Here is a 24,625-nt window from a genome sequence, read left to right as displayed (position 1 = left end):
CACCATTCATGAAATAACAGATCAGAACTGCCATCAATCCACTGAGGATGGTATCGATCACTGATTATGGAATCTTGTCCATTCTCACAGCTAGAATTTTAACTATTTTAAGATAGGAGTAGTAATTAAAAAAAATAAAGCAGACACACAGACAATAAATCAATCCAAGTCAAGGTACCAAACAATCCAACCATACAAATGTTCTGGTATTGAACATCATTCTCTGAAAGCAGAATGGACTGATTTTAAAGTATCTAAGAATTTGTCTTAATTTTATACTCTGAAAATAACAAGATCTTGGATTTTACTCTCATTCTGTCTTCTCAGTTTTAAATGGATTAAACACTGAGATGTAGCTAGCCAAACACACTGAAATGAGGAAAATATTCTTTCTACATGCGTAGAAGAGACATCTGCCTGCAGAGGCTGCTTCTCAATTCAGTAAATTGAGTAAATTTTCAAATTGAGGCTGCAGGTGCTAAGCTGATAACTTGCACCCTGTCAGCAATGCAATTTTCTTTCAAATATATGCAGTTTAATTTACATATACTAAAATTCATTTTTAATAGTATCTTCAGCACATATGGTCAACTTCAGTATGTTTGTCATTATTCAAGTTTATTTGTACATAGAGTTATTTGCTCTTCTGCCAGTAAAGAATACTAATTAAGATTACTAATGAAACTCATTTGAGTTTCATTGAGTAGAAATGGGAAACTTTATGTATTGAGTTGATAAACAGCAATAACACAATATTACAAGACAAGAAAAAACAGTAATTTCTGGCTTCTTGCCCAGCTACTTCAAGTAAAAAGATTCAGCAACGCATGACTGCTTAAAGAATGATCAGAAACTTTGGTGAAGAAAATCTCATTGATGCAAAGTAGAATTGGATAGTCCAGGGAAGTTCAGGCTAACTAAATACTGCAATTATTTTCATGGTGACCAACACAGCTTCTGGCTGATGAAGATTTTCACAGAAGATAAAGCAAACAAAACTTACTGTACTTGTAACATTAGCAAATAACTAGAACAATCTATTTAGTATATTAATTTCATTCCAGATCATTGTTAAATTAGAAGACTCATTATATGTGGCAGCTATGTAGCACAAAAACATCTCCCTGTTTTTCATGCTGGATTTACCAGCATTAGCTTTTTTACACCCTTGTTTTCAATGAAATTAATGTTCTTTGAACCTGAAGTATTACGAGTATATGCACCTATATATATACACACAGAGCTACACGTGTTCAGAGACATCACATGTATAGATAAACCCAAACACCAACCAAGCATTATTCTTGAATGCCAGATTAGCAAAACCAGCATTTTTAACTGATAAATTTGTTTAAATGGCTGACTTCTCCATAAAATACACATACTGCCTCAAAATATTTTGAATTCACCTTTGACTGTTACTAAAAATAGTCTGGTTTTATATAGGCAGGTTACTCTGACCCTGAAACTACCACAGCATCTGCCCAATTTTACTTCAACGTATCTTTGACTATAATAAATATTGCCACACTTTAGTGCAGCAAATATTAACAACTAAGTACTTTGGAGGCAGTAATTACAACTGGGACAGCACTATTTGCAGCAAAATTGAGGGCACTTCAAGAGAGTGGTATTTAGAGTTTATCATTCTTGCCAGATACCAAAAAAAAAAGGAGCGTGGGTCAGGGAAGAAGCAGATTTTTGGTATGTTATGCCATGGTGGGAGAATTCTTTACTGGCCATCTCCAGACACTCCAGTGGTTTCCTTTGTGTAGTACAAAGCAGTTTGAACTAAGCAAAAAAATCCTGCTTGAGGTATCATTCAAACTTTTTGTGTTTCGATGATTGCCCTTGGTTTGGAAGTAGAAAGCGCCTCTTTACCCCGTAAAAAAACTGCTTAAAAAAAAGTCTTGCACTGACTTTCAATTTTGTAGTATAGACGATAGGACTAATAAAAGATTAGTTTTAGTAATAATCTAATGCTGCAAGTTATAAATCAGCTTTCTGCACAACTTTGAAATTGACAATACTTGTCAACAGTTCTGTTTCAAAGTCACACTACTGAGATTTCTCACTGCAGTCTCTTTCTTACCTCTAATTCACTGAGTGCTATAAAGACTTAGTGAACCACAGCACCATAAGCCTGAAGGTCTTGCTCAGAGACAAGATAATACAAACCTGACAAATGTCTGTAGAGTCTTTTATGAGAAGTTCCCAATTGCAGAAATTCCTAACCCAAAAGCCTAATAAAAATTCCAGGTCTAACCACAACATCATCTTATCTAGGCTTCATGATTCTAGTCTACCACACTGAATACAGAGCTACTACACTTTTTATCTTTCCATCAAGTATTGTTACCTCATCACAGCACAACAACCTTCCTTCTCACTTATAAAGCTCTCCAGAACCAATTTTTGCCTGTGCATTTTATTTTTTGCCAACACTGGCCTTCATCTTCATTGAAAAACACCACCTCTTAGCAACTGTCTCTCTTAAAAGCTTTATGCTTGCCTCATTCCCACCGTCCTTCATATGGCAAAAAACCAATTTTCTCTAAAGTTCTGACAATTTCTAGAGACACTGCCTGATTGCAGCTAGACAAAGAATATCTGCAGATAGACTGCTGAATCAGTACCTTTCCTGTAAAACTTCAGATGGTTATTTCATCCCCCAGGTCTATTTGCTTTTTCTTATCCAACTTGTCTCTATGACACAATCTCTACTGAGGACGGGCTATCATATATCACTGCCTGTACAATGGACAACACAGCGCAATTTAATGAAATCTAGATTTCTAGATTTCCTGGCACTACAACAAGACAAATACTGGCAGAAAATTGAGCATCTTCTTAACTAAGCAACACAGGTCTTTTTTTCTCTTACCATTTTTGATGTTGGGTATAACAAGTTGCGTAGGCGAATTTCTGTTTCCGATGCCTTCTTTCTTTTGGTTGATAGTTGTGATGAAATTGCTGAAAGTGGAAAACTGATTTTTGGTTCCTTCCTCCAACCCCTGTAATTAAGATGACAGTATGCTCTAAAGGGCTAATACATTACTACTAGAGTAATCTTCCTAGTGGGGTATTACACAGAATTCTTAAATTATCTTTTATCTTGAAATCAGACTGGCAATAAACGAATAAGACAAAAATAATAATTCTCAAGTTTGTTTCAAATTGATTCAAGAGAGGGACCATAAAATTCCTTTCCATTACATTAAAAAAACTCAAGTATTCATTTGCAGACATGAAGATATCCTTGGATTACTGTGAGGAAAACACAATACAATTAGGATGCTGTCAATGATATTCTACCTTTCTGTATCTTAATATCTACTTTTATACTTCTCATTACATCCAGCTCAGTTTAAACAGAGAAAGTGTCACATATTTCTTTTTCCAAATAACCCTAATACATTCAATTAATTTAGACAAATTTCCCAAGACTTGAAATGTGGGGCCAAATATTCTAACCTGCTAAAAAATTTCAATACTGACTATCTGGGTAAAACTCCCTAATGATTCCAAATGGTCAGCATCTGCTGCCACTGAAGGAAGGCTGCCCATTGGTTAACAAAGTGCTAAAAATGACTCCCTGCTTGAGCACCTGCTCATGCTGTCACCAAGGAGCCTGCACAAGTCTCTGCTAGGAAGTGTTGAGTGATAATGTGTTTTAACAGCAAACAGAAGGGAAATCACACATCAGACTTCCAAGGGATTGTGCCAATTAGTCTGTTTGGGTAATCAGCACTGGGTGCTACTAGATACAGTTATTTACTTCAGAATTTGCAAAGCACAGGTGGGGTTAAGAGGCTAGCCCAAGATGACAGAAGTCTCATGATGAATATTTTAATTCTCATCTCAGTTTCACATCATCAATTGATATCAGGAGAAGGCAGATCAACTCAAAAACATATATACACACTTCCTGCACATCACATGATTTTCAACCTCACAGTAACCTAAAGACTCATTTTCCTGATATGTGGCATCTGTGCTCTCAGTTAGAAATATGTTCCCACACAAATTGAAACTTTGATTCTGCAAATGAGAATATGTGTTCTAGAATAATTAATGTAATATCCTATCAAAATTTTTGAACCAGTACATTTCCCTCTCCTCTTAACAGAAATACATTTGGACAAAGACATGCAGTCAGAGTTCTAAGAAAAGCACTTCACTTCCACCACAACATCATGAAAATCCACCAGAAGGGTAATAACACAGCCCATAAGCCTACCACACCACAGTGTACACAAGCTGGTACACTGCCAGGAATTTTAAATTACTGTGGCACATACAGCTATTTTTGCGTGGCTTGTAACTCACTAAATTGCAAATTCAAACAATCATCAGGACTTCCGGCTTTAAAAATATCCAATTACAATTTCTAAAATTGGTACTTTTACCAAATTTTAATTTCTAGTTCCAAATCCCTTATATGCAACAAACATTCCAAAATAAAATGTAATTACCGGTGTAATTTTCAGGTTAACATTTCCTTTTAGCCTATAATCTTTGAAATATCATTAAGATGATTCTTAAAAATCACCTGGTACATGACTGGAGAAAAATCAGACCCTGGACAAACACCAGTGACTGAAAAAGAACTTTTAAACAAATCTAGATCTGAGGTTAATCTGCTCTGTCACAAAATGTGGGCTCCAGGCAGAAAAGCTGTGAAGCACAGACTAGCCTAATTATGATTTATAGGGAATAGATAGCACAGATAATTGAAAAAAATAGTTTTTATTAAATAAATTATTATGACAGCCTTTTTGACTGACTTAGTTTCCCAGGTTTTACTCCAGCCATGTCCCTGAAATACTATAGACGAACAATTTTTAAAAAACTTTCTCCTCACTGCCACCTCCTTTTGCAGTGATCATAGAGAACAAAAACTGCATGCCCTCTTTAACGCCATCATCCTGTTTCAAGTACAGTTCCAACAATATTAGACAAACATATGGACAAAGACTTTATTGGGAGGCCCTGGAAGGAAACTCCATGCTGATTAATGAGCAACTCTGTTAACGCCAATGGAGTAATCTAAGGCAAATGCACAGCACCGTGTCATACTTTAAAATTTGGTAGGAGATTACTGAGCTTTTAGAGTCTAAGACTCTACAAGCACACTGCCATCAGAAAACTGAACAGCCACCATACCCCTCCCACCCACCAAAAGGAATGAGTATGCTTAGACGGAGTAAGTGGATCAAAGTAATCTTTAGTCCTGTTTTAAGATCATATTAATAACCCACAACTCTACTGGCTCCTTAGTGGAAGTTTTCCAAAGCATTAAGCCTTCCATAAGACTGGAGAGGTACTAAAGCATTAGGCTTTATAAAACTCTATTTTTCATTATTGAAGTTACATGAAATGGTGAAAACAAGTCAAAATGTTTGCAAAGAACACATACAGACTTCTTGCTCAGAAGAGACAAAAGATCATCTAGAAAAGTTTCTTGAAAATCCTGTGTCAGCCCTAATATTGCTTATGCAAGACCCTTGTGTATATGGCAAGCAAAGACTAGTGAAAATGAAAAGGTTTTCTTCCCTGTGCAGAAGACATGGAGGATACTCAGATTTCCAAAAGGCATCTGACAGTTCAACAGGCTGCACAAGAAGCAGGATTTTCCCTTCCATTCATAGCTTGAGAGGTGTAACTTTGTACTGTTTTTCCTTTACAGAATTCTCTAACTGTTCCTGTTTATTAGGGAGCAAATTACTTAGTTTTCCACAAGTTTCTTTCCAGAATCTGAATGCTGACACCCAAACTATCACCCCTTTGGTAACAGTCTATGACATCTCTCCACAAAACTCTCTCCCCCCCATCCTGTAACATACAACTGAACCCCACAGAAAGCTCTTTGGTAAATTCAAACCCCGCCCTGCACTTGGCACGAAACCACACCCAGCCAGGTCTGAGCTCCTCTCTAGCAGGTCCACTTAGACAACTTCTGCCTGTGGGCGAGACTTCAGAAGTATCCGACCGGTGTCCAGCTACAAAGAAGTTTTCCTGACTCTTTAAAGTAGTTGGAATTCTACGTGGCCTTCCAGGGACAGACATTTTTCATTACCTGAGCTAAGCCTGACACATTTTAGGCCAGCGCTGGTATCTTTATTCTAAGGGACAGGCATTTGGCATTCAAAGTCTAAAGTGGAAATATTCAAAGGTAAAAATAACTTCTGGGCACTCGTCCATTACAGACTTCTCCCACCAAATTGGTATTTGAATCACAAGAATAAACATAATCTTGCGCCATCTGACACATTTACAAAGCTGAAAGTTTTTCAGAAGAGTTTAGGCAAAACATAAAATTGGCAGAATTGCTCCAGAGAGTTTGCAGTTTGCATACAATTACTTAGTTTAACATCGCAATTATTTCCTGACAGTCATAAATATTATAGGCACAATCTTTTAAATTCAAATTATGAATTTAAATAAATGACAATTTAAATTATAATTTCTAGTAAGTCAGATGCTTATCAGAACTGCTGAACTAAAATCTCCTTCGTTTATTACTACAGGATTAGTAACCTTTTTCTTCTGTTGTTGGACTGAATTAACTTACCACAAGTTCTAATGTTAAGCTATATAAAATATCTAACTCAGGCCAGGAAAATTTTATGTTCTGTAAAATTGTATGGTCAGCAGAAAGAAAAGCACAACTCTGGTATAATTAAAAACCTGAATAAGGGTTTCTGAAATGAAGTTATTCTGACAAATATCCTTTCCCCATTTTTCTCCCTGCATTATTCATTCACCATTTCATCAAAACGTTCTGTGATCCTCGCTTCAACACAAAAAAACCGGAAAATATTTTTAAAGAAAAAGTTAAAAATACAGAAGTACTTCCCAGCTACCTCTCTTGCCATTAAGCGTGTTAGAGCTGAAACCCTCCACCCCCGAGAACCCTTAATGAACATTCACAATGCTGCAAACCCTCAGTCATGACTAACCCGACAGAGCACGCCGTTGTAAAATGTTAACTTATAAGCGGATGGAGAATTTATAGCTTCATTATGTCATTGCTTACAGATGCACTTGTTATTTTTAAGAAACTTGAATGAAACCCTCTCAACGGAAAGGAACATGAAAGAAAACGAAGACGATGCTTCCCCTTTTCCCTTTCTCCTCCCAAATAAAGCGGCAAACACAGCAAACGAACACGGAGCGACACAGGCGGGCCCGCGGGCGGCTGCCCGGGCGCTGACGGGTCCTACCCCGGCAGCCGCGGTGGACGCCGACGGGATTGGCGGCAATTTCTCTCCCTCCTTTTCCTTTTCTTTTTCCTTCTCCCCTTCTTCCTCTTCTTCCCCCTCCTCGCCGCCCTCCTCGGCCGACGGGGCCGCGGCGCTGCCCTGGCTCAGCTCCGCGCCCGGCGGATGCCCCTCGCCGGGGCCGGGGGGCAGCTCGGCGGCAGCCGGCGGGCTCTGCAGCGACATGGTCCCGCTCCCGGCCGCCTCTCTGCTCGGAGCAGCCTCTCAGCGCCGTCGGCACCCGCGACCCCGCGCCCTCCTCTTCTCCTCCCTCCGAGGAGCCCCCGCGGGCAGCCTCAGCTCCGCCGCTCCGCTCGGCCGCCGCGGTACTGCAGCAGCCGTGCCTCTCCCGGGCGCCCAGACACCCCCGCACGGCGGGGCGGAGCGCAGCGCAACGCAGCCCGGCCGCCCCCGCCGCGGCCCCGGCGAGCTGGGGGAGCGCGGGACGCGGCGCAGCGGAGACGCCGCCGGAGCCGCTGCCCGGGAGAGCCCTCGGCCGCCGCGCCACCTACAGACCGCGGACAGCGGGAGCCGCCGCCGCCGCCATGCTGCTCATGGGCGGCTCGTGGAAACGCGCCCGGCGGCCGGGGCGCGGCGCGGGGGGAGCGGAGGACACGGCGGCGGAAACTCCGCGGCGCAGGAACCGGCGCGGGGCTGCGGCTGGCCCCGCGCAGCCGCCCTGGCAAGGGGTGCCGGGCCGGGTGTGGGGCACTGACGGGACCAGGGAGTGGTGACGAGGAAATTGACGAGTAATAAACAAATATAAACATATATATAAAATACTCTCTCTCTCTCTCTCTCTCTATATATATATATACACAGCTGGGTGAAGGGCCCTAGGAGCGGATGCCGCTAGGCACGGCCGTGCCTCCGTCACGCCGGGTGATGCCGGGTGCTCCTCGGCCGGCACAGGCCGTGCTGGCAGTGTCACCTCTCACACCGCTCTCTGGCCGTGCTGGCAGTGACACCTCTCACACCGCCCTGAGGCCGTGCTGGCAGTGACACCTCTCACACCGCTCTGAGGCCGTGCTGGCAGTGGCACCTCTCACACCGCTCTGAGGCCGTGCTGGCAGTGGCACCTCTCACACCGCCCTGAGGCCGTGCTGCCAGTGACACCTCTCACACGGTTCTGTGGCCGTGCTGCCAGTGACACCTCTCACACGGTTCTGAGGCCGTGCTGCCAGTGACACCTCTCACACGGTTCTGTGGCCGTGCTGCCAGTGACACCTCTCACACGGTTCTGTGGCCGTGCTGCCAGTGGCACCTCTCACACGGTTCTGTGGCCGTGCTGCCAGTGACACCTCTCACACGGTTCTGTGGCCGTGCTGCCAGTGGCACCTCTCACACGGTTCTTTGGCCGTGCTGCCAGTGGCACCTCTCACACGGTTCTGTGGCCGTGCTGCCAGTGGCACCTCTCACACGGTTCTTTGGCCGTGCTGCCAGTGACACCTCTCACACCGCTCTATGGCTGTGCTGGCAGTGGCACCTCTCACACCGCTCTGAGGCCGTGCTGCCAGTGACACCTCTCACACGGTTCTGTGGCCGTGCTGCCAGTGACACCTCTCACACGGTTCTGTGGCCGTGCTGCCAGTGGCACCTCTCACACGGTTCTGTGGCCGTGCTGCCAGTGACACCTCTCACACCGTTCTGTGGCCGTGCTGCCAGTGACACCTCTCACACGGTTCTGTGGCCGTGCTGCCAGTGACACCTCTCACACGGTTCTGTGGCCGTGCTGCCAGTGACACCTCTCACACCGCTCTGAGGCCGTGCTGGCAGTGGCACCTCTCACACCGCTCTCCGGCCGTGCTGCCAGTGACACCTCTCACACCACGCTGTAGCCCCATGGCACGGTCCTTGCCGCTTCGGGTCATGCTCCAACGGGAAAATACAGAAATAGTCGAATCATTAAGGTTGAAAAAGACCTTCGAGATGATCAAGTCCAACCTTCGACCAAATAACACAGTGCCCACTATACCATATCGTGAAGTCAAAACCTTATTGTGAAGGACTGCACCGCATCACGAGGAATGAATGCGTAATGAATGTGTGAGCGTGGTCCTGTCTCTGATGGCAAAGCCAGAGCGGTGCCAGGGGTGTGCACTATGGCCCCTCCGTTTAGGCAGGTCTCGCTCGGCAGCTTGAGGCGGTACCCGCTGGCAGAGCCTCAGTGCAGCTCCCTGGCTGCGCTGGAGCTTTGCTGTGTGTGAAGAAAAACCACCTTCAGAAGAGGTGCTCTGTTAAACTGGTTGCAATACAACATCTAGACCAGATGTAAGACATATTGGCTGTGGGGTAACGACCTGCCACTTGGCTTGGTTTTTGCAGCTCAAGGAGCCCTGCTGTGTAGAGGGGGACAATTTTCTGTTCCCCAACCTGTATCCAGTTTAAGCTCTTCAAACCACTAGCTGCCAGACAAAACAAGTTTCCTTCAGACCACTCTAATTTTGTGTCTGAAGAAGAGTTTTTCTCCCAGCTTCAGGAACAGAGTGTGAATAGCATTACACACCACCTGAAACAAATCTTTAAAATTGTTTTTCAGGTGGAGGAAAACCATGTGATGGTTTTTATGAGCATTGGCACTACACAAGTAGCTCCTGCAGGAGCCGTGGGAAAGATTTCTGTAAGAGTCATAATAGCAATGGCACAGTAGGTACTGCACTGTTAATCTAACACATTGAAAAAGGCTTTTCCTTTCTGAAGGAACAGGCAGACCTGGAGGTTTTTTAGGTTTCATTAAGAAATGGCTTTGTCTCCTTACCAAGTTAAATATGAGATCCGGTTTTCCAAGAAGTTCACTCTCCTTGCTGTTCTTACTTCCCAGTGGCTCTCAGCAGTTTGCATGAATAAGCGGCCTGTTGCACTTAAACAAAGCCCCCCAAACACTCACTCATCTTTTTCCTTTCCATGCCAAGAAATAACATAATGATAGTAATTTCAACAGCTTCAGTACAAGCAGCTTTACACCCAGTGGCAGTCCCCAGCTAGAAATAATTGGCACAACTGTTTTGTGGAGCTGTGCCAGTTTGAAACATGGAAGGATTGCTCCCTTGAGCCTGCAAAAAGAGATGAAAAAAAGAAAAAAATAAATTTAGAAAGGCAAGTATAGAAACAAATACATATTTTTTTCAGTTCCATTGAGCTATAAAGGCCTGATTTTTGACAATGTCAAAAACACTGAAATAGTTTTCTACCATGGTTATCTCACAAAAAAAGCTAATGCAACATCAAAGACATCAACTTCTATTGTCCATGCTGTCCTGTGCTATTTGAAGCTGAAGTGGACTAATGAACTAAATTAATTTAGGTGAATGTTTTGACTCTTGACAATTATGAAAATAGGCGCAAAAAACCCCTCTTCGTATTTTTATAAGAGAGCAAAATGACCATATACTGAACAAGCAAACACATTTTCTTACTTCTAGCTAATGTAGTATACATCTAGTGCTCAGGTGTTGCTAGAGGACACAAAGAGAAATGATACTTACACTCAAGTTGTCTAGAACAAAAGAAGGCTAACTTTATTCAGATGACCTCGCTTATATAGATTCTGGACATTGACCAGGGATTGGAGAACAAGGTTACCGCCTCTCCATCTCACTGGCCAGGCTAGAAGTCCATCAACTGTCCCTCATCAGGGTGGAATGCGAAAAAGAACTACTTGTTTATGTTACAAGCTTGAGAAGACTCCACTACAAAAATGTAAACATCAGAGAAGGCTAACAGAATATGGCAACACCCAGGGTTTGAAATGAAAAGTATTTCAATATCATTCATATATCCACAAGGCAGTCAAAGATATAACCACAGCTGGGAAAGACATGTCTAAATTGGATTTCAGTTTTCTAGCATGGATGGATGCTAGCTGGGAGCAGCAGCGGTGCATGTAATGAGGTGATGCATGTAGACCCTGCAGTAATTTGTTGCCAAAGTGATGAACTGGTGGGCAATGGAGCAGTCAGAAAACAGGATAAAGACATTCCAGCAGTAAGATTTGTGGGATATATTGCATGCACAAGTTTCAAAACTAAACAGAAGTATGTATGTGCCATTCTACAGGCTTCATGAATTTGTTGGCCAGATGGCCTGGCAGCCTTGACAAAGGGCCAAATACATACAACACCAGTATTTCAATGGACGCTTCCCTTAATTTTTTACATCTCTTGTAAGCTGCCTAAAAATCTCAAATCATGGGATGCCAGCTACTTCACTGATTTTTTTGGTGAAAGGGGCATAGGTAAAGTTCAACTGAAAACTGTTGCTCATGCCCAAGTACACGTTGCCAAGGTCCACAGTTCTTGCTGTTCCTGGGGGAGTTTGCAGTCTCACTCGACCCCATGCTGGCACACCATGCTGCTGGCTCAGATAAACATATGCACACTGCAGTATCACCCCTGAATAACTGTGGGGGACACAAGGCAGCATGTGACCCTGAACAGATTTTCTTGTACTTATGGAAGAACCGTCCTGCCTTAGCAGGAGGTTGACCCTTTCTACTGGAATAAGACCCTCTTGACACCTTATTTTAAAATGCTTTGCAGATATATCTCTTTTATCCAAAGAGTTAGAATTGTCAGGAAGGGGGAAAAGTCACTGGCACATCTCTGTGCAATGACGTGGCCAGGCACAGACCGCCTCTAGGAATGACAGATGGAACCAAACGAAATGCTAACATTTGGTCACAAATGATTACTAAATGCTTACAAGTAATAGATACACTCACAGAGACTGGCATTTGGGAGTGACACACAAATGTAAAAAAAAAAAAGGACTAAATTCCCTGCCTAGTATTATCATGACAAATTGGATCTTACATTTTTCTCTGCAGTCAGAAGAATCACCCCTGGTTTAATTCAATAACATTAGGGGATAGGTTTGGGTTTTTACGGGATTTTCCCTGATCCTCAAATGGTTTACTAGTGTTTGCAATCAAATGGTGTCAAACATCTCTGGTGCAAACTGGTATTTCAGGAATCAAAATGACACATATCCTTCAGAAAAGGTAGGCTGAATTTTCCCATTCAGTTGCTGATGTACTCCTATCACACATATGTCTTAGGTACTGTGTCTATCTTATGGAATAGTACTGTTTCCTTCTCTTTATACCTTTTGAAGACCTCATACACTTCCCAGTACAAAATATTTGGGCCATTTGAGAGATGTATGCTTTGTGAGATGACCCTGAGTGGGCACAAGGGGAAGCACAGGATGGCTGAAACATCAAAAGAGGAAGCAAAGGCTGGAGACAACCCATTTCCTCTCTATGAGAGTAGGAGAGAAAGTAATGGTTGGGAGTTTTCCAACACAACAGGTTTTCAGCAAAACATTCTGTTTCAACAGAAAGATCTGATTCATTGAAATAGAAATGTTTTACAAAGAAGCATCTTTCTCAACGACCTTTTAGGAGAACTCAGGCAAGATGCCACTGAAATCCACCTGTTACTCTGCCGACTCAGTTGGAGGGCTCACCATGCTTGCCATGTGAATCACAAAAATTAGAGACACTGTAACTTCTGGACTCCCTGGCCCGCTAACTCCCAAGCTGTGGTACCCTCCTGCACCACCTGCCCACATTATCCTGTAGAGAAGATGGAAGTTCATGTCTGCTCACAAGTCATGACTCTTCTGAGACTGCACAACCTCAGAGCTTGTAAGGGATGACAAGTCTTGTCCAACCTCCCATTTTTGCAGTCACCTGTTTCCCTTGAAGTTGGACTAACGTATAAATTTTAACAATTTTACCCGGAAGAGTCCAAAGGATTGTGAATCCATCTAGCATTGCTAACAAGCTAGTCCATTTATATTTGTTATTCTTGCTGCAAATTTGAAAATATGTCAGCCTTGAGCTTGGCTTACTGTTTTAGTTCCTGTATCATATGCCTTCATTTGCAAGAGAGAAAAGCTCCTTTTATTCCAGAAGCACATATGCAAGGTGCACTCAAACCCTCCTAAGCTAAGTCTGTATTATTTCCCTTATGATTAACATTAGATGAATCTATTGTTCTTGCTTACTGATTATCCTTCAGCACTTGAAAAGTCTCATTTGAAAAATAAAATGATAAACATTTATACAAAAATGGTGCAAAAGAACTTGGATAATAATCTGAAGCACTTACATGCAAATTGGGTTGTCTTGGCAGACTATTATATCTTTCTCTTTGGCAAATTGTAAACGTTTGCTTGAAGGTGCATCACCAGATGGGATGCATCCAACTTGGGCAATCCTAGTACAGAGAAGGAAGATGTAATCAGAGGTTCTGTCTTATTGGCATAATTGCATTTTCACTTTGGGCTCCTTGTCATCACTGACTGGTGCAGTATAACAGCTCTTCCAGCCAAATGAAAAAGGCTTGTGGACTCTGGTGTCTAAGCTATAGATTATCTTCTAGGTTAGTGATTACCTAATTCTTATCTGCCTAAATAAGGTGAATATTATATTACCTCTTGCCATGGAGCAGGGCCTTTTTGTTGAAAGAAATTGTTAGCCTCTCTTTTAGAAATGCAATGGCTTTTTCAGAGGGACCTTATCTGTGATAATGCAGTTTATGCAAACATTGGAAGAAAGATACGGTAAGAGAAAAACTTACCAAGTGAAGAGCATTCATTTAGTGACCTCTCAGCTTTACTAAGGTTTCCATTTCTTCTCTCCAGAAAGATGGTGTTGGTTATTCAATTGAAATCTCAGTTAATTTCACTTGTACAGAATGTAGCAGTAGCATGGTCTTCCCCAAGGTAGAGCAAGGGACAGATGTTAAGATAGGCATCTTAACATCTGGGAGATAGGCCACTGCTTTTGTCATGTCTGACCTGGAATGTATTTTTAAGTGAGATACAGGCATATACTAGGCACAGAATTTTATCCAATTTCTATTCAAACTGGAAATAAGAAACAAATATGCCATGCTAAAGCAGGTTCAAGTGAGGTGGTAGTAATAATATTTAATTCAGAAAGTAGCTTCTGTGCCTTTGTCATGTGAGCTATAAAATCGTAAACCACTGTTAGAATTAGCATTTGTTTAGCATGGCTTTGCAAATCTCCGCTTACTTAGCGGGTAACAAACTAGTCTGAGTTCTTTAAAAAAAAGCCTTCTTGAACTGAAGTGGCAGCGAGAGATGCAATTTAAATAATTTCCATGTGCTCATTCTCCTAGTCTAGGGGGAGCTGGAGGAGCAGAGGGCGCAGGGGAGCGAACGGAGGGTGCCGGCGGAGGCGGCCGTAGCCGGGGCTGCAGCTCCCTCCAGCGCCGGCTCGGCGGCTTTTCCAGGCAAGGGGCCTCGCTGAGAAAGCATCGCGGTCGGGGTTCCTGGTGTTTGGAAATTAATTACTCGCAGGCATGTCTGACAGGGTGGAAGTACCTAGATTTCGAGCTTTAAAGGCAATAAATATGGGATAAGATAATGTATACAATGATTTGCATGAGTATCCTTGAAACTGTTAGGGCAAATGGCATAGACAATATTAACCCCATAGGTTGGTTTGGGCAGTATTGAGCTCTGGACGCTTGCAGACTGTCAAGACTTTCACATTTTTAATGCAGCCTGTGGTATTTCCTTTGTGATGTCTAAATAGGATGGGTAGAGTGCCTGCTTCTTCCAGTATCTTGGTTAGCTAACTCTAATTGCCTTTCCTATTAATGACTAATTTCTACAAATAGAAGAGGTGTCTGAATTTGTGGAGGTCTTGACTCTCCCAAGGAAGAAAGGCCTCTGGCACACATATGATGGTAGCCAGAATCAGAGATCTGGGGCAGATGCTGCCTTACCACTGAATGGTGCTGTCCTTGCTGATGAATCTGCAACCTTCCTTCCACACTTCTCAGGCTGGTCTGTAAGATAAATCACTTCTTCTTTTCATCTGTGGCTACTACCCTAGGGGAATCTAAAGTGGAAGGGTGAGGCTCTGCAACTGTTAATGGTGCTGCTCCTGCAGCAGAGGAGGACAGCTGTGTCAAAATCTGGTTCCTCCTGTGCAGCAGGAGTCTGGTTTGGATCCAGCTACAGAACTGTAGCACAGGCACTGATGTGCCCCAGCTCAGCACCTGGCCAAGCAGGGCCTGCTGTGCTGTGCCAGCCTGGCTTTCCCAGGCTCAGCCTTCCCTCTTCCAGGGCTGCTTCACTTTCCCATCTTCCCTGCTCAGGGCAAGTTGTTTGAGAAAGCCATTTTTTTCTAAAAGTGCAAAGGGGCTCTCTCCCCTGTCTCCTGTAAAGACCATCAGTTTCAAACCCAACTCTCTATTCAAATATAAATAAGAGATAATAAACAGCTGTACCAGTTCCATGTATAAATTACAATACTTGTTGAAAATCCGCTGGAGCAGGGGAAGGACTCTCCTCTCCGAGAAGCAGCAGAAACAATGTGTGATGAACTGACCGTAACTCCCATCCCCTGACTCCCCTGCTCCACTGCTGAGGAGGGGGTGGAGCTGGGAAGGAAGGAGGGGTGAGGGAGGCTGGTTTGAAGGTCTTATTTTAGTTCTCATTATCCTGCTGTGATTCTGTTAGTAATGAATTCAGTTATTATCTCTGATTTGCATCTGTTTTGCCCATGATGGCATTTGGTGAGTGATCTCTCTCTGTCCTTATCCTCAACCCATGGACCCTCTGTTATATTTTTTCTCCCCTATCCAGCTGTGGAGGGGAGTGATAGAAGCTTTGGTGGCATCCAGCCAGGTTCAACCAATACACATGGTCTCCCACATTTTCAGCTGATATTGCAGAATTTGCTGATTAGTTGATTTGCAGAATTGAGTATAAAGGTGCCTGATTTGCTGGAGAGCATTGCAGGACTACAGGCTCCTTTCCAAGACAGTGATGCCAAATTATAATGTCATTTGTATTTATCTAAGTAGTTCTATTTATAATAACCTTTCAGGTGACCCAATTGTACACTTGGTAAAGCATGTCTAAAGAAGATTAATTTCTATCTTTCAGAGTATGAAGCAGTGTACTATATAAATACTGCAGCTTAGCTACTCTCTATTTTGAATGTCAGTTAGGATCAGGTAGTGTTTATATGCTTCTGAGATTTAGCAGTTTTTATTCAGGATTTCTCAAATTTGCATCAAGGTGAAACTTGGCATGTAAGCTGTCAGCACAGATGCTAGTTTTATTCCAAAAATAGAGGAAGTTGAAGCTTTTAAAGGTGTCAAGTGGCTTATTTATGCAGTGGTTGCATATCCTTTAGTTTTCTGTCTCTTTCAACTATACAGAAGCTTAGTCTGTAACCTTCTTCTGGCATTAATCCATTCTCCAGCATTGCAGTCCTGAGCAGTGAGGACTAAGAAGGTAAGTGATCACATTAGAGTGATCCAAGGATGGCGTGCCCTGGAAACAGGTGTAAATAATGGTAATTTTTTGGTGAAACAGAACTACCCTCATGGAGTCACCATAAACAAAAGTAGTTGAGAAAACATCTGAAACGCTACCCAAAATGCTAACATATTGCTAGATAGCACAGTGAAAGGACAGGCAAGGTCCCCAGCACCGTGAAGATTTCCTAACACTCCCATTTAGACAAGGAAGGACCTTCTTTCAGGGATCACTGGAACCTCCTCCTCCAGGAATCGTTGCAGGGTACAGCTCTACCTCCACCATGGTATTTATTGAGTCTAAGGCATAATGACTCAGAAAACTTGTAGCAATATGGATCACTTATGTTCAGTGATCTACAGCACACTTTGAGAGGTAACAAACTGCTTCTCTTAGAATAAATCAACCCAATTATATATAACCACAAGTGGACCCCTTTGCTCTATTTTGTGCAGCCAATGAAATGCCCTCTGCCATAACTGAAGCTCTGGTAGACTAGGAAACAAAACTAGGAGATTGTAAAGCACAGGAGCTTCCTTGCAGTATGTCCTGCCAACAGCTGCAGGAGAGGGCAGGTCAATGTAAACATGACGTACACCCTGTCCTCCTTCCTTTCTAAGAACCCTGGAAGACAGGATGAGGAACGTAAAGCCAGGGAGGGCCTGCCTAGTCGGAGATCTGTCTGCAACTCAAATTTCCATTTGTAACAAGTGGAGGCAATATTTGCAATCATGTTGATAAATAAATAAACAAGATGTAGGTTTTTGTTAATTTTGTCCATTTTAGGAATACTTACAGGTTGCAAGGACTGTGATCAGGTTTCAACTGAACTTAGTAATCTAACACAACCTTCAAATTCATAGCTGTATTTTTTTCCAGTGAGCAATTTACTCTTTGTAGAAGCACTTGTGCCAGTACAAGTTAGTGTGCATGACTTCTTTATTCTACTCTTCTTGGGGAGGCATCCCCCATCTGTTTAAAAGACAAAGAGAAGTTGTCACAATGGTTGCAGAAAGATATTTTTAATTTTAGACCCTTTCATTCTACTGAATCAAACTAGATCCAAATAAGAATAAAGACCAGTCACAAGATTATAAACTTGAAGCATTTGTTCATATGTAATATATATTCAGTGCGCAATAATTTTATATTCTCTGAGGAATGGTAGAATTTCAACAATCACTGGCTAAACCCCTTTTTGGAGGTCTTCAGCAGTAATTTCTCTTCTAAAATCTACTCTATAAAATATTCAGCTATATCAAAATAGTAGATGTGACCATATCAAGATCTAATTAGTGGCCAAGATTTGCACACCTACCGTACTCATGATATGCAAATATTTTAGCCTTTCCTGTCAGATTGAAGCAATGTGAAAAGCCTGAGCTAGTTGATTTGGGCTTTAGACAGCTGTGGATGAGAACTAATTTCTGGTCAGGATTTGAAATCGTGCCAGCGGGAGCTTACTTTTAAACAGATGCTCCAGAATTCTATTAGGAAGGTCACATATCTCCTGTCATCATTTGATGGGTACCTGGTCAGAAGTCCCTTCCCTTCCTGCTACAGTTGTTCCTGTGAAATAGCAAACAGGTTTTCTAGTCACTGGGTGCTCTGTGAATCATTTCTCTAAAAGGCTATTTACAGAAATGTCAGGGTTCATTTTCTTAACTCTAAAAACATGGAGATTAAACTGAATATTGTTTGTTAAAAATCCTATAACTCCCAGTGTGATACAGTTCTGAATTTTTTTAATAATTTCAAAATGTTAAAATAATTTTACAGATAAAAAAAAAATAAAAAGCCCCAAACCCACAAGGGAGTCTTCTTTATCAATCCTTTGGTTTTGAAAATAAATATATAAAAATTTAGAGATTGTATTTTGCCCTAGTAAGCATAAAAATGAGACAGCCCAGAAATATACAGGCAGAAGACTGCATGGAATGTGCCTCGTCTAGATGCTGTTTGTGTCTCTTAAGCCTCCATGAACACCAGGTCTCATTGCAAGATTTCCCCTCAGGAAACATCATGGTTTATGCCAGAGATTTCTGTCTCCCAAGACTTTCATCTGTACCTGACTTCAAGCAAGACAAATATAAGGTGGGTATATTTTTGGCAGGTTGCTCATGCTATTGATAGTCAGCAGTGCCTGTAGTTTCACGAATGCTTTCAGTGCTGGTGTGTTCAGTTCTGTTTTTGCAAGAAAGAAAGTATCTGTCCACCCTCTCCAACCCTACATCTACCTGCTGTCATCCTACCTTCCAATGTGTTTGCAGGAGCATGTTGTGTGGTCATGTGGAGCTCTGGTTGTGCTTAAGCCAGGGAAAAACTCAGAAAGGTTGGTACGTCATCCTTGAAAAGATGGTGAGGGCCAGAAGCGGGGTCTGGGCTCAGCAGTGGCTCAGTGCAGTACCTGAAGGTCAGGCACCAGCTCCTAGGCTGGAACTCACCACACTGATGTAGGTGCTGTGCAGGAAAGACTGCATTGAAAGATTGACTAAATCAGTCCCTGGGAGAGACTCAAACAGGGCACCCTTGGGATTCAGAGCCTAAGTCCGTTTCTGGTGCCTGTCTGCCTACACATGCACAGAAGGGGAATGTGCACGTAGCTTATATTTTGCAAGAACTGCCCAAAAAAGATGCAGTGAATATTTTTTGCTTGTGGTGTGATTTGACACATGACATGCCACAGCAACCTTCCAGGGCACAGAATGTGATCCCACTAGGTATCTGATATAATTAAGGATGTATGACTTAAGTACCAGCTCATGGCTGCAGCCTGAAGTGATACCATTGGATTGAGATACAACATTGTGGTTTTGCTTTCCATCTAGGGAATTGTAATATGTGCTAAAAATACTGTTTGGCATGTGGAAATACAGAGCGTTATCTCATGCAGAGTGGGACATGGGATATCAATCCCAGTAGAAGTCACCACAGAAGAGGAGTGGACATTTTGAGGAAGCCTTGTGTTGCCAGCAAGATAAGCTGGGGCTGGGTTGATATTCTTTATCCCTCTTTCCACCCTGTCCCTTGCAGGATGAGGAATGATCTGTTTAGAAGTGAGTCATAGCTAAATAAAACACGCATAGGTAATCATTTGCACCATATTAGGCATCCATTTTCCATCACACATTGTATCTATGTAGCTACTGGAGACGTTGTTTTCTTCCCTGTGTTTTTTCATGGGAAGATGTATTTATTTTTAAGCTGTATTTAAAGTCACTTATCTCTACGGAAACACGGAGGGGATACTTGACAGGAAAGGATCTCAACCTCTCTCCAAAGCCACTCTGTGCCCAGGCTCTACTATCCCAACTCTGGGTGGCACACCATGACTGTGGTTTAAGAGAGCTTCCTGGAGAGAAGACTTGTTCTGACACTCTTTTTAGAAAAGGTATCCAAGATCTTTGTCTGAAATTATGGTTACAGATAGCAGCATCTGCTGAATTATTTAAATTGATACCTTCGGGTTCTATAATCATAGAATCAGAAAGGGGGGGAGCAGAGAAATGTATACATTAAGTTACTTGTGAAGGGCAATAAGGTAATAAACAAAATGTTCTGGATAAATAACAAATTAACCAAAGTGATTGAATTTCAGCCTTAGAGCTGTAGAGACATGTCCTGCTCATTCTACCCATGTGAGTAGTTTCATTAACAACAATCTGCTTCTTAGTAAACTGCCAGTTATAATAAAAACAAATAACTTGTTCTTTTGTTTCTCTGCTGCTATGCATTTTAATAATTCCAGAGGTACTCATCAAAACTGGTGCTTTTATACTCACATGTTGTAAAACACTCTTGCATTACTGTTAAACCACTCCATCTCCCTTTTCTGTCTGAACATCAATATAGTCACTGAAGAGGCAGAGGAAAATAAAAAGCTTGAGAACAGGTGCAAGAGCAGGATGATGCAACTGTCTGCTCCCTCTGCCCACAGGAGCAATGTGGCACCTCAGGGCTGTGAGCTTGGATCCAGAAAGTGGCACTGAGAGAGTTCCATGCCAAAATGTTGACAACATCTGATATGTGCAAGAGGGCACAGAACTGCGTGTCCAGCGGAACATAACACCATGCAAACACCACTGAGGTTAGATTTGCACACAGTAATCATTTGTTTGCTATAAAAACAGATGTGCCTTATAATTGCATCTAAAAGATGCACTCCTGAAATTAACAATCCAAAACCTAAATGAAGATAAAGGTTTCATCACCTTTATAATTAATTTTAAAAAAGTTGTTCTCCATTTTCTTGTGCTGTAAGTACCAATTTTAATTAAGTACTGAGTGACATCTATGTTAGGGGCTTTGAAATATTTTTTACTTTTTTGCATTTTTATGTTTATAATGACTGCATGCTATGAGGAAAAAGGGGTGACAGAGCACCACGTTTGCTTTAAAAGCATTGTTTGTTCTTTCATATTTTTCATGGAGTACTTAAGACTATTCAGGAGAATCATGATGTTTAATATGCACAGATATAATACTTAGTCTGCAAAAACAAGTTGGCAGACATTTGCATGGAGCTGTTGGTAACATCTCTTTCCTGAGCAATGGTAAATTTAGGAATCTGTTGGCAGATTTTTATTCTGCCCATGAGAAGCAACAGCCCAAAAGGCTCACTTTGTGCCCATTCTTCTCAGGAGTTTTACTGAGAGGGCAACTGGCTCAGCACTGCAACAACTCTGGAGGGAGAGATTTCACTCTATTGCCCCTGTGAATGGGGAAAACTGAGGTAAAATAATATGAATTTGGATTTTTGTCCACACTTCCAAGAGCTACACTTCAGAAGCTAGTGGAGTTCTGTACAGACATTATTTGTCCCTGTTTCTGAAGCCCCTGAATCTCTCATGCTCACTGTTGTTCAGAAGTGGAACAGAAAGACCCAAAGACAGCTGGAAATCTATGTATGGTACAACAGATCAACGAGTGCTAATAGACGGAAATAGGGAAATAACTCTGTTATGGGCTGCTCAGCCTTTTGAAGAATTGGCATACAGGGAAGGTGAGAGAGGGTAAGAACATACTCTTTTCTAGGAAAAAAATTTGTTTCCAAATAGAAGGACTATTCAGTGTCTTTTTCCAGTCTATCTGAAGATTCATCTTAACATGATGGATATCTAGTGAGTTTGAAGCATTTCCTTTTACACTTTGAGCATTTTTGATGAATGATTTTGGAACCCTGTTGGATGGCTACAAAGTTGTGATCCCTGGGTTAAGGAGATCTTAACCTTAGAGATCTGTTCTATGGTCAAAACTGCTCCCACCAGAGTTACCCAGCATTGCAGGATGTTCTGCAGACAGAACTCCAGCACCTCTGGCTCTTGTGTAGATTTTTCAAGAGAATAAAACGGAGACCAGGATTCTGCCAGTGTCCACAGGTGGCAAACACATTTCAAGCAGAAAAAAAAATCACTTGACTCTATATTGCACCAAGGATAACACAGTCCTAACCCAAACAAGTAAGAATTATTAATGGTAACAGACAGCTGGAAACACAGGTCAAGGACAGATGTCCCTGCCTCAGTAGTTTTCCATTTGCTCATGATGCAAAGTGACCACCTGACTGCTCTCCTGGCTTCTCGTAGTGGGCAAAGCACTAACTTTGTGATGAACTTGGCATTCATGTGAGCTCAACTCACATGGTAAGTCAGACTCCAGACTCCCAGTCTGTGGGTGAAACTCCTCTGATAGCATTCCCTTTAAAGCTTAGCTCTTTTTTCTCTGCTGCATAGGGGCTTGGGCCCATTTAATCAAAGGCATCCTGCTTAAAACTGGTTGGCACAGTGGAGTTTCTGCCTAAAGATGATTGAAAAAAGAGAGAACTGAGTGATAGGAAGTGAAGCTAAACTCTAAGTGGTGTGAACCTTGCTTTCCTTTTCAAAGTAGAACTAAATGTATGTGATTTAATTTAAAATGAAATATATATATAAAATGTTTCATTTTATTAAGAAGTAATGCTGAAAATCTTTTTGCTACCAAGCAGATGTGGATGACATTGGTTGGCAGCACAGTAGTACAATGGGAATTTTTTAAAACACTACCACAGTACATGCTTTTGTTTTATTGAGATCTTGCTACTATAATGCCAGCCAAATGAGAAGAATTTCTCATGTTTTAGAGCGTAATAAATCTTCCACAAAGTGTAAACCAAGACCTTGGGCAGTTTTTCTGGTTGATACTGCTCTAGATCCCACATTACAAATTGCTTAAACAGGAGAAAGGGCTTAGGTACACATTTCAAACATTTCCTTCCTAGTTTTGGTTAGCATCATGCAACTACATGAGTGAAATAGCAAGGGATTCATCAATAATAGTGGTAAACTACAGCTCAGGCTTTGAGTTAGAAAAGAAAACAAAACAAAACCAAAACAACTTTTCCTTCCCCAGTCCCCCTCCTTATTCCCATCTAACACTTCAACAGACTTTGTGAGAAGTCTTGGAATAATTTCTCTTTTCAATGCTTCTAATTTAAATGACTTACTAGAAATGAATATTTCATGACATTACGGGACTCTCCAAAGATTCTCTTTAGTGCTAATTATTTCAACAGGACCTATACAAAAGGCAAAGGCCACTTTTCTCTTTTGTCTGCATTGAAGCTATAAAACTATCTTCATCTGACAGTTAAAACTCTCATTTTTGTATTTCCTCATTTTTACTTTTTAGTGTCTCCCACAGAAAGTGACACAGTTTGAAGTGTCGTGGGGTTAACCCTGCAGGCAGCCAATTATGTCCTCATTAGTAAAAAAGATGCAAGACTGCTAACACTTAATCCTTAGTTTTCTTTCTCTTCAAGCCAAACCCACCTTCAATTTCCATTGTGGAAATTCTCACAGGAGTACCCCTAAACAAAGTACTGTTTAATCCTCCAGGACAGTTTGACATAGTATCCATTGCCTGAGCAAGGAAGCAAGGTCTACTACATGTTTGGAACTAAGAAAATTTCCACTTTGGAGTAAATAGTTTCCACTAGACCTCACTTCCCTTGTAGGAAAAAAACCAAAAAAACCCCAAAAACCCCAAAACTAACAAAACCAGAATAAATCAACCTTCCATCTGCATTCTGTTCATGTTCTGATGGGCACAAACAAAATAAGATAACCTCCAAACCCACAAACATGTCATTTGATGAAATGGAAAGACATGCAGTACGAAGCTGGAAATCTTTTCAACATGCTTTAGCCAGGATCAGGACAACTCTGTGAACAACCTGTTGCCTGGGATGTCAGCATTTCAGATGTGCTTTCAGAAGCTCTTACCACAGTTTTTTCATGCAGCATCCACACTGAGGAAAACAACCTGCAAGTCCAGGCTCTTCACCCTTTGAAATTCCCTCCTGCTCCTTTACTCATACTCAACCTTCAGCAGCCCATCTCTCATAAGATGCATTTTGCAATGAGAGTCTTCCTCTGTTCTGGTTTCTGCCTGACTCTTGAAGTCTGGCTGAGCATCCAGGTGACCCTCACGCTGGGAACTCAAATAACAAAAGCCACTGGGAATGGACTACAAGAGATCAGCATGGGGACTCACGGTGGCTTCTGTGTGCCTCTCGCTGGTGAAATCCCCCAGGTGAGGGCACTGAGAGCTGCTCTGTGATGCCAGAACAGCATAAAGCAGTGCCACCAAAGAGAGTGAATGCTTTGAGCATGTGGCAATAATATTTCTCCAGCCTACTCTGTGTCATTGAGCAGCCCAAAGGTGGGGAAACACCTCAGAGGAGGAGAGAAGCAAAGTCTCAGACTTCCACTTCTCATCCTCCAACTTCTGAACTGAATGACCTAGAAAATTTGACTTTCTAAAATTGGTATTCACAAGTGTGGCACTTCACAGCTCTAAATACTCTGGGCAGCTCTTCCCTCAATACTTCCATATGGCCTTTTGTCACCCACACTAAGTTTTCTGATGGAGAAAGAGAAAAGCATGCCCTTGCCCATTCCCACAGCCAGTCTCCTGAGTACTCAGTACCCTTGTTCACAGTAATCAGATACATGAATCTAACAATGCAATTCCAGTTTTATGAAGTGCAGATCGCTGTAGACATGAAGTTATCATCACAA

General features: G+C 42.1%; 1 protein-coding gene across 2 annotated transcripts in view; it reads right to left on the bottom strand.

Annotated features, from left to right (window-relative positions):
- HECTD2 (HECT domain E3 ubiquitin protein ligase 2) overlaps positions 1–7,463 on the bottom strand; it is a 33,661-nt gene extending 26,198 nt beyond the window's left edge. The window contains exons 1-2 of one of the 2 annotated variants that reach the window (XM_040071062.2): positions 7,227–7,463; positions 2,885–3,014 (exon numbers count right to left, since the gene is read on the bottom strand). In XM_040071062.2, the coding sequence (XP_039926996.1) occupies positions 2,885–3,014; positions 7,227–7,448 (352 nt within the window). In that variant the 5' untranslated portion in view covers positions 7,449–7,463. Of the gene's footprint in view, positions 1–2,884; positions 3,015–3,315; positions 3,422–7,226 lie in introns of those variants that run through there. The other variant, XM_040071063.2, reaches the window with a different exon arrangement.
- Between the last annotated feature and the right edge of the window lie 17,162 nt (positions 7,464–24,625).

Source organism: Hirundo rustica, chromosome 8 (genome assembly GCF_015227805.2).
Source record: "Hirundo rustica isolate bHirRus1 chromosome 8, bHirRus1.pri.v3, whole genome shotgun sequence".
Classification (NCBI taxonomy): domain Eukaryota; kingdom Metazoa; phylum Chordata; class Aves; order Passeriformes; family Hirundinidae; genus Hirundo; species Hirundo rustica.
The sequence above is the reverse complement of the archived record's forward strand: the minus strand, read 5'-3'. Positions and strand labels throughout refer to the sequence as shown.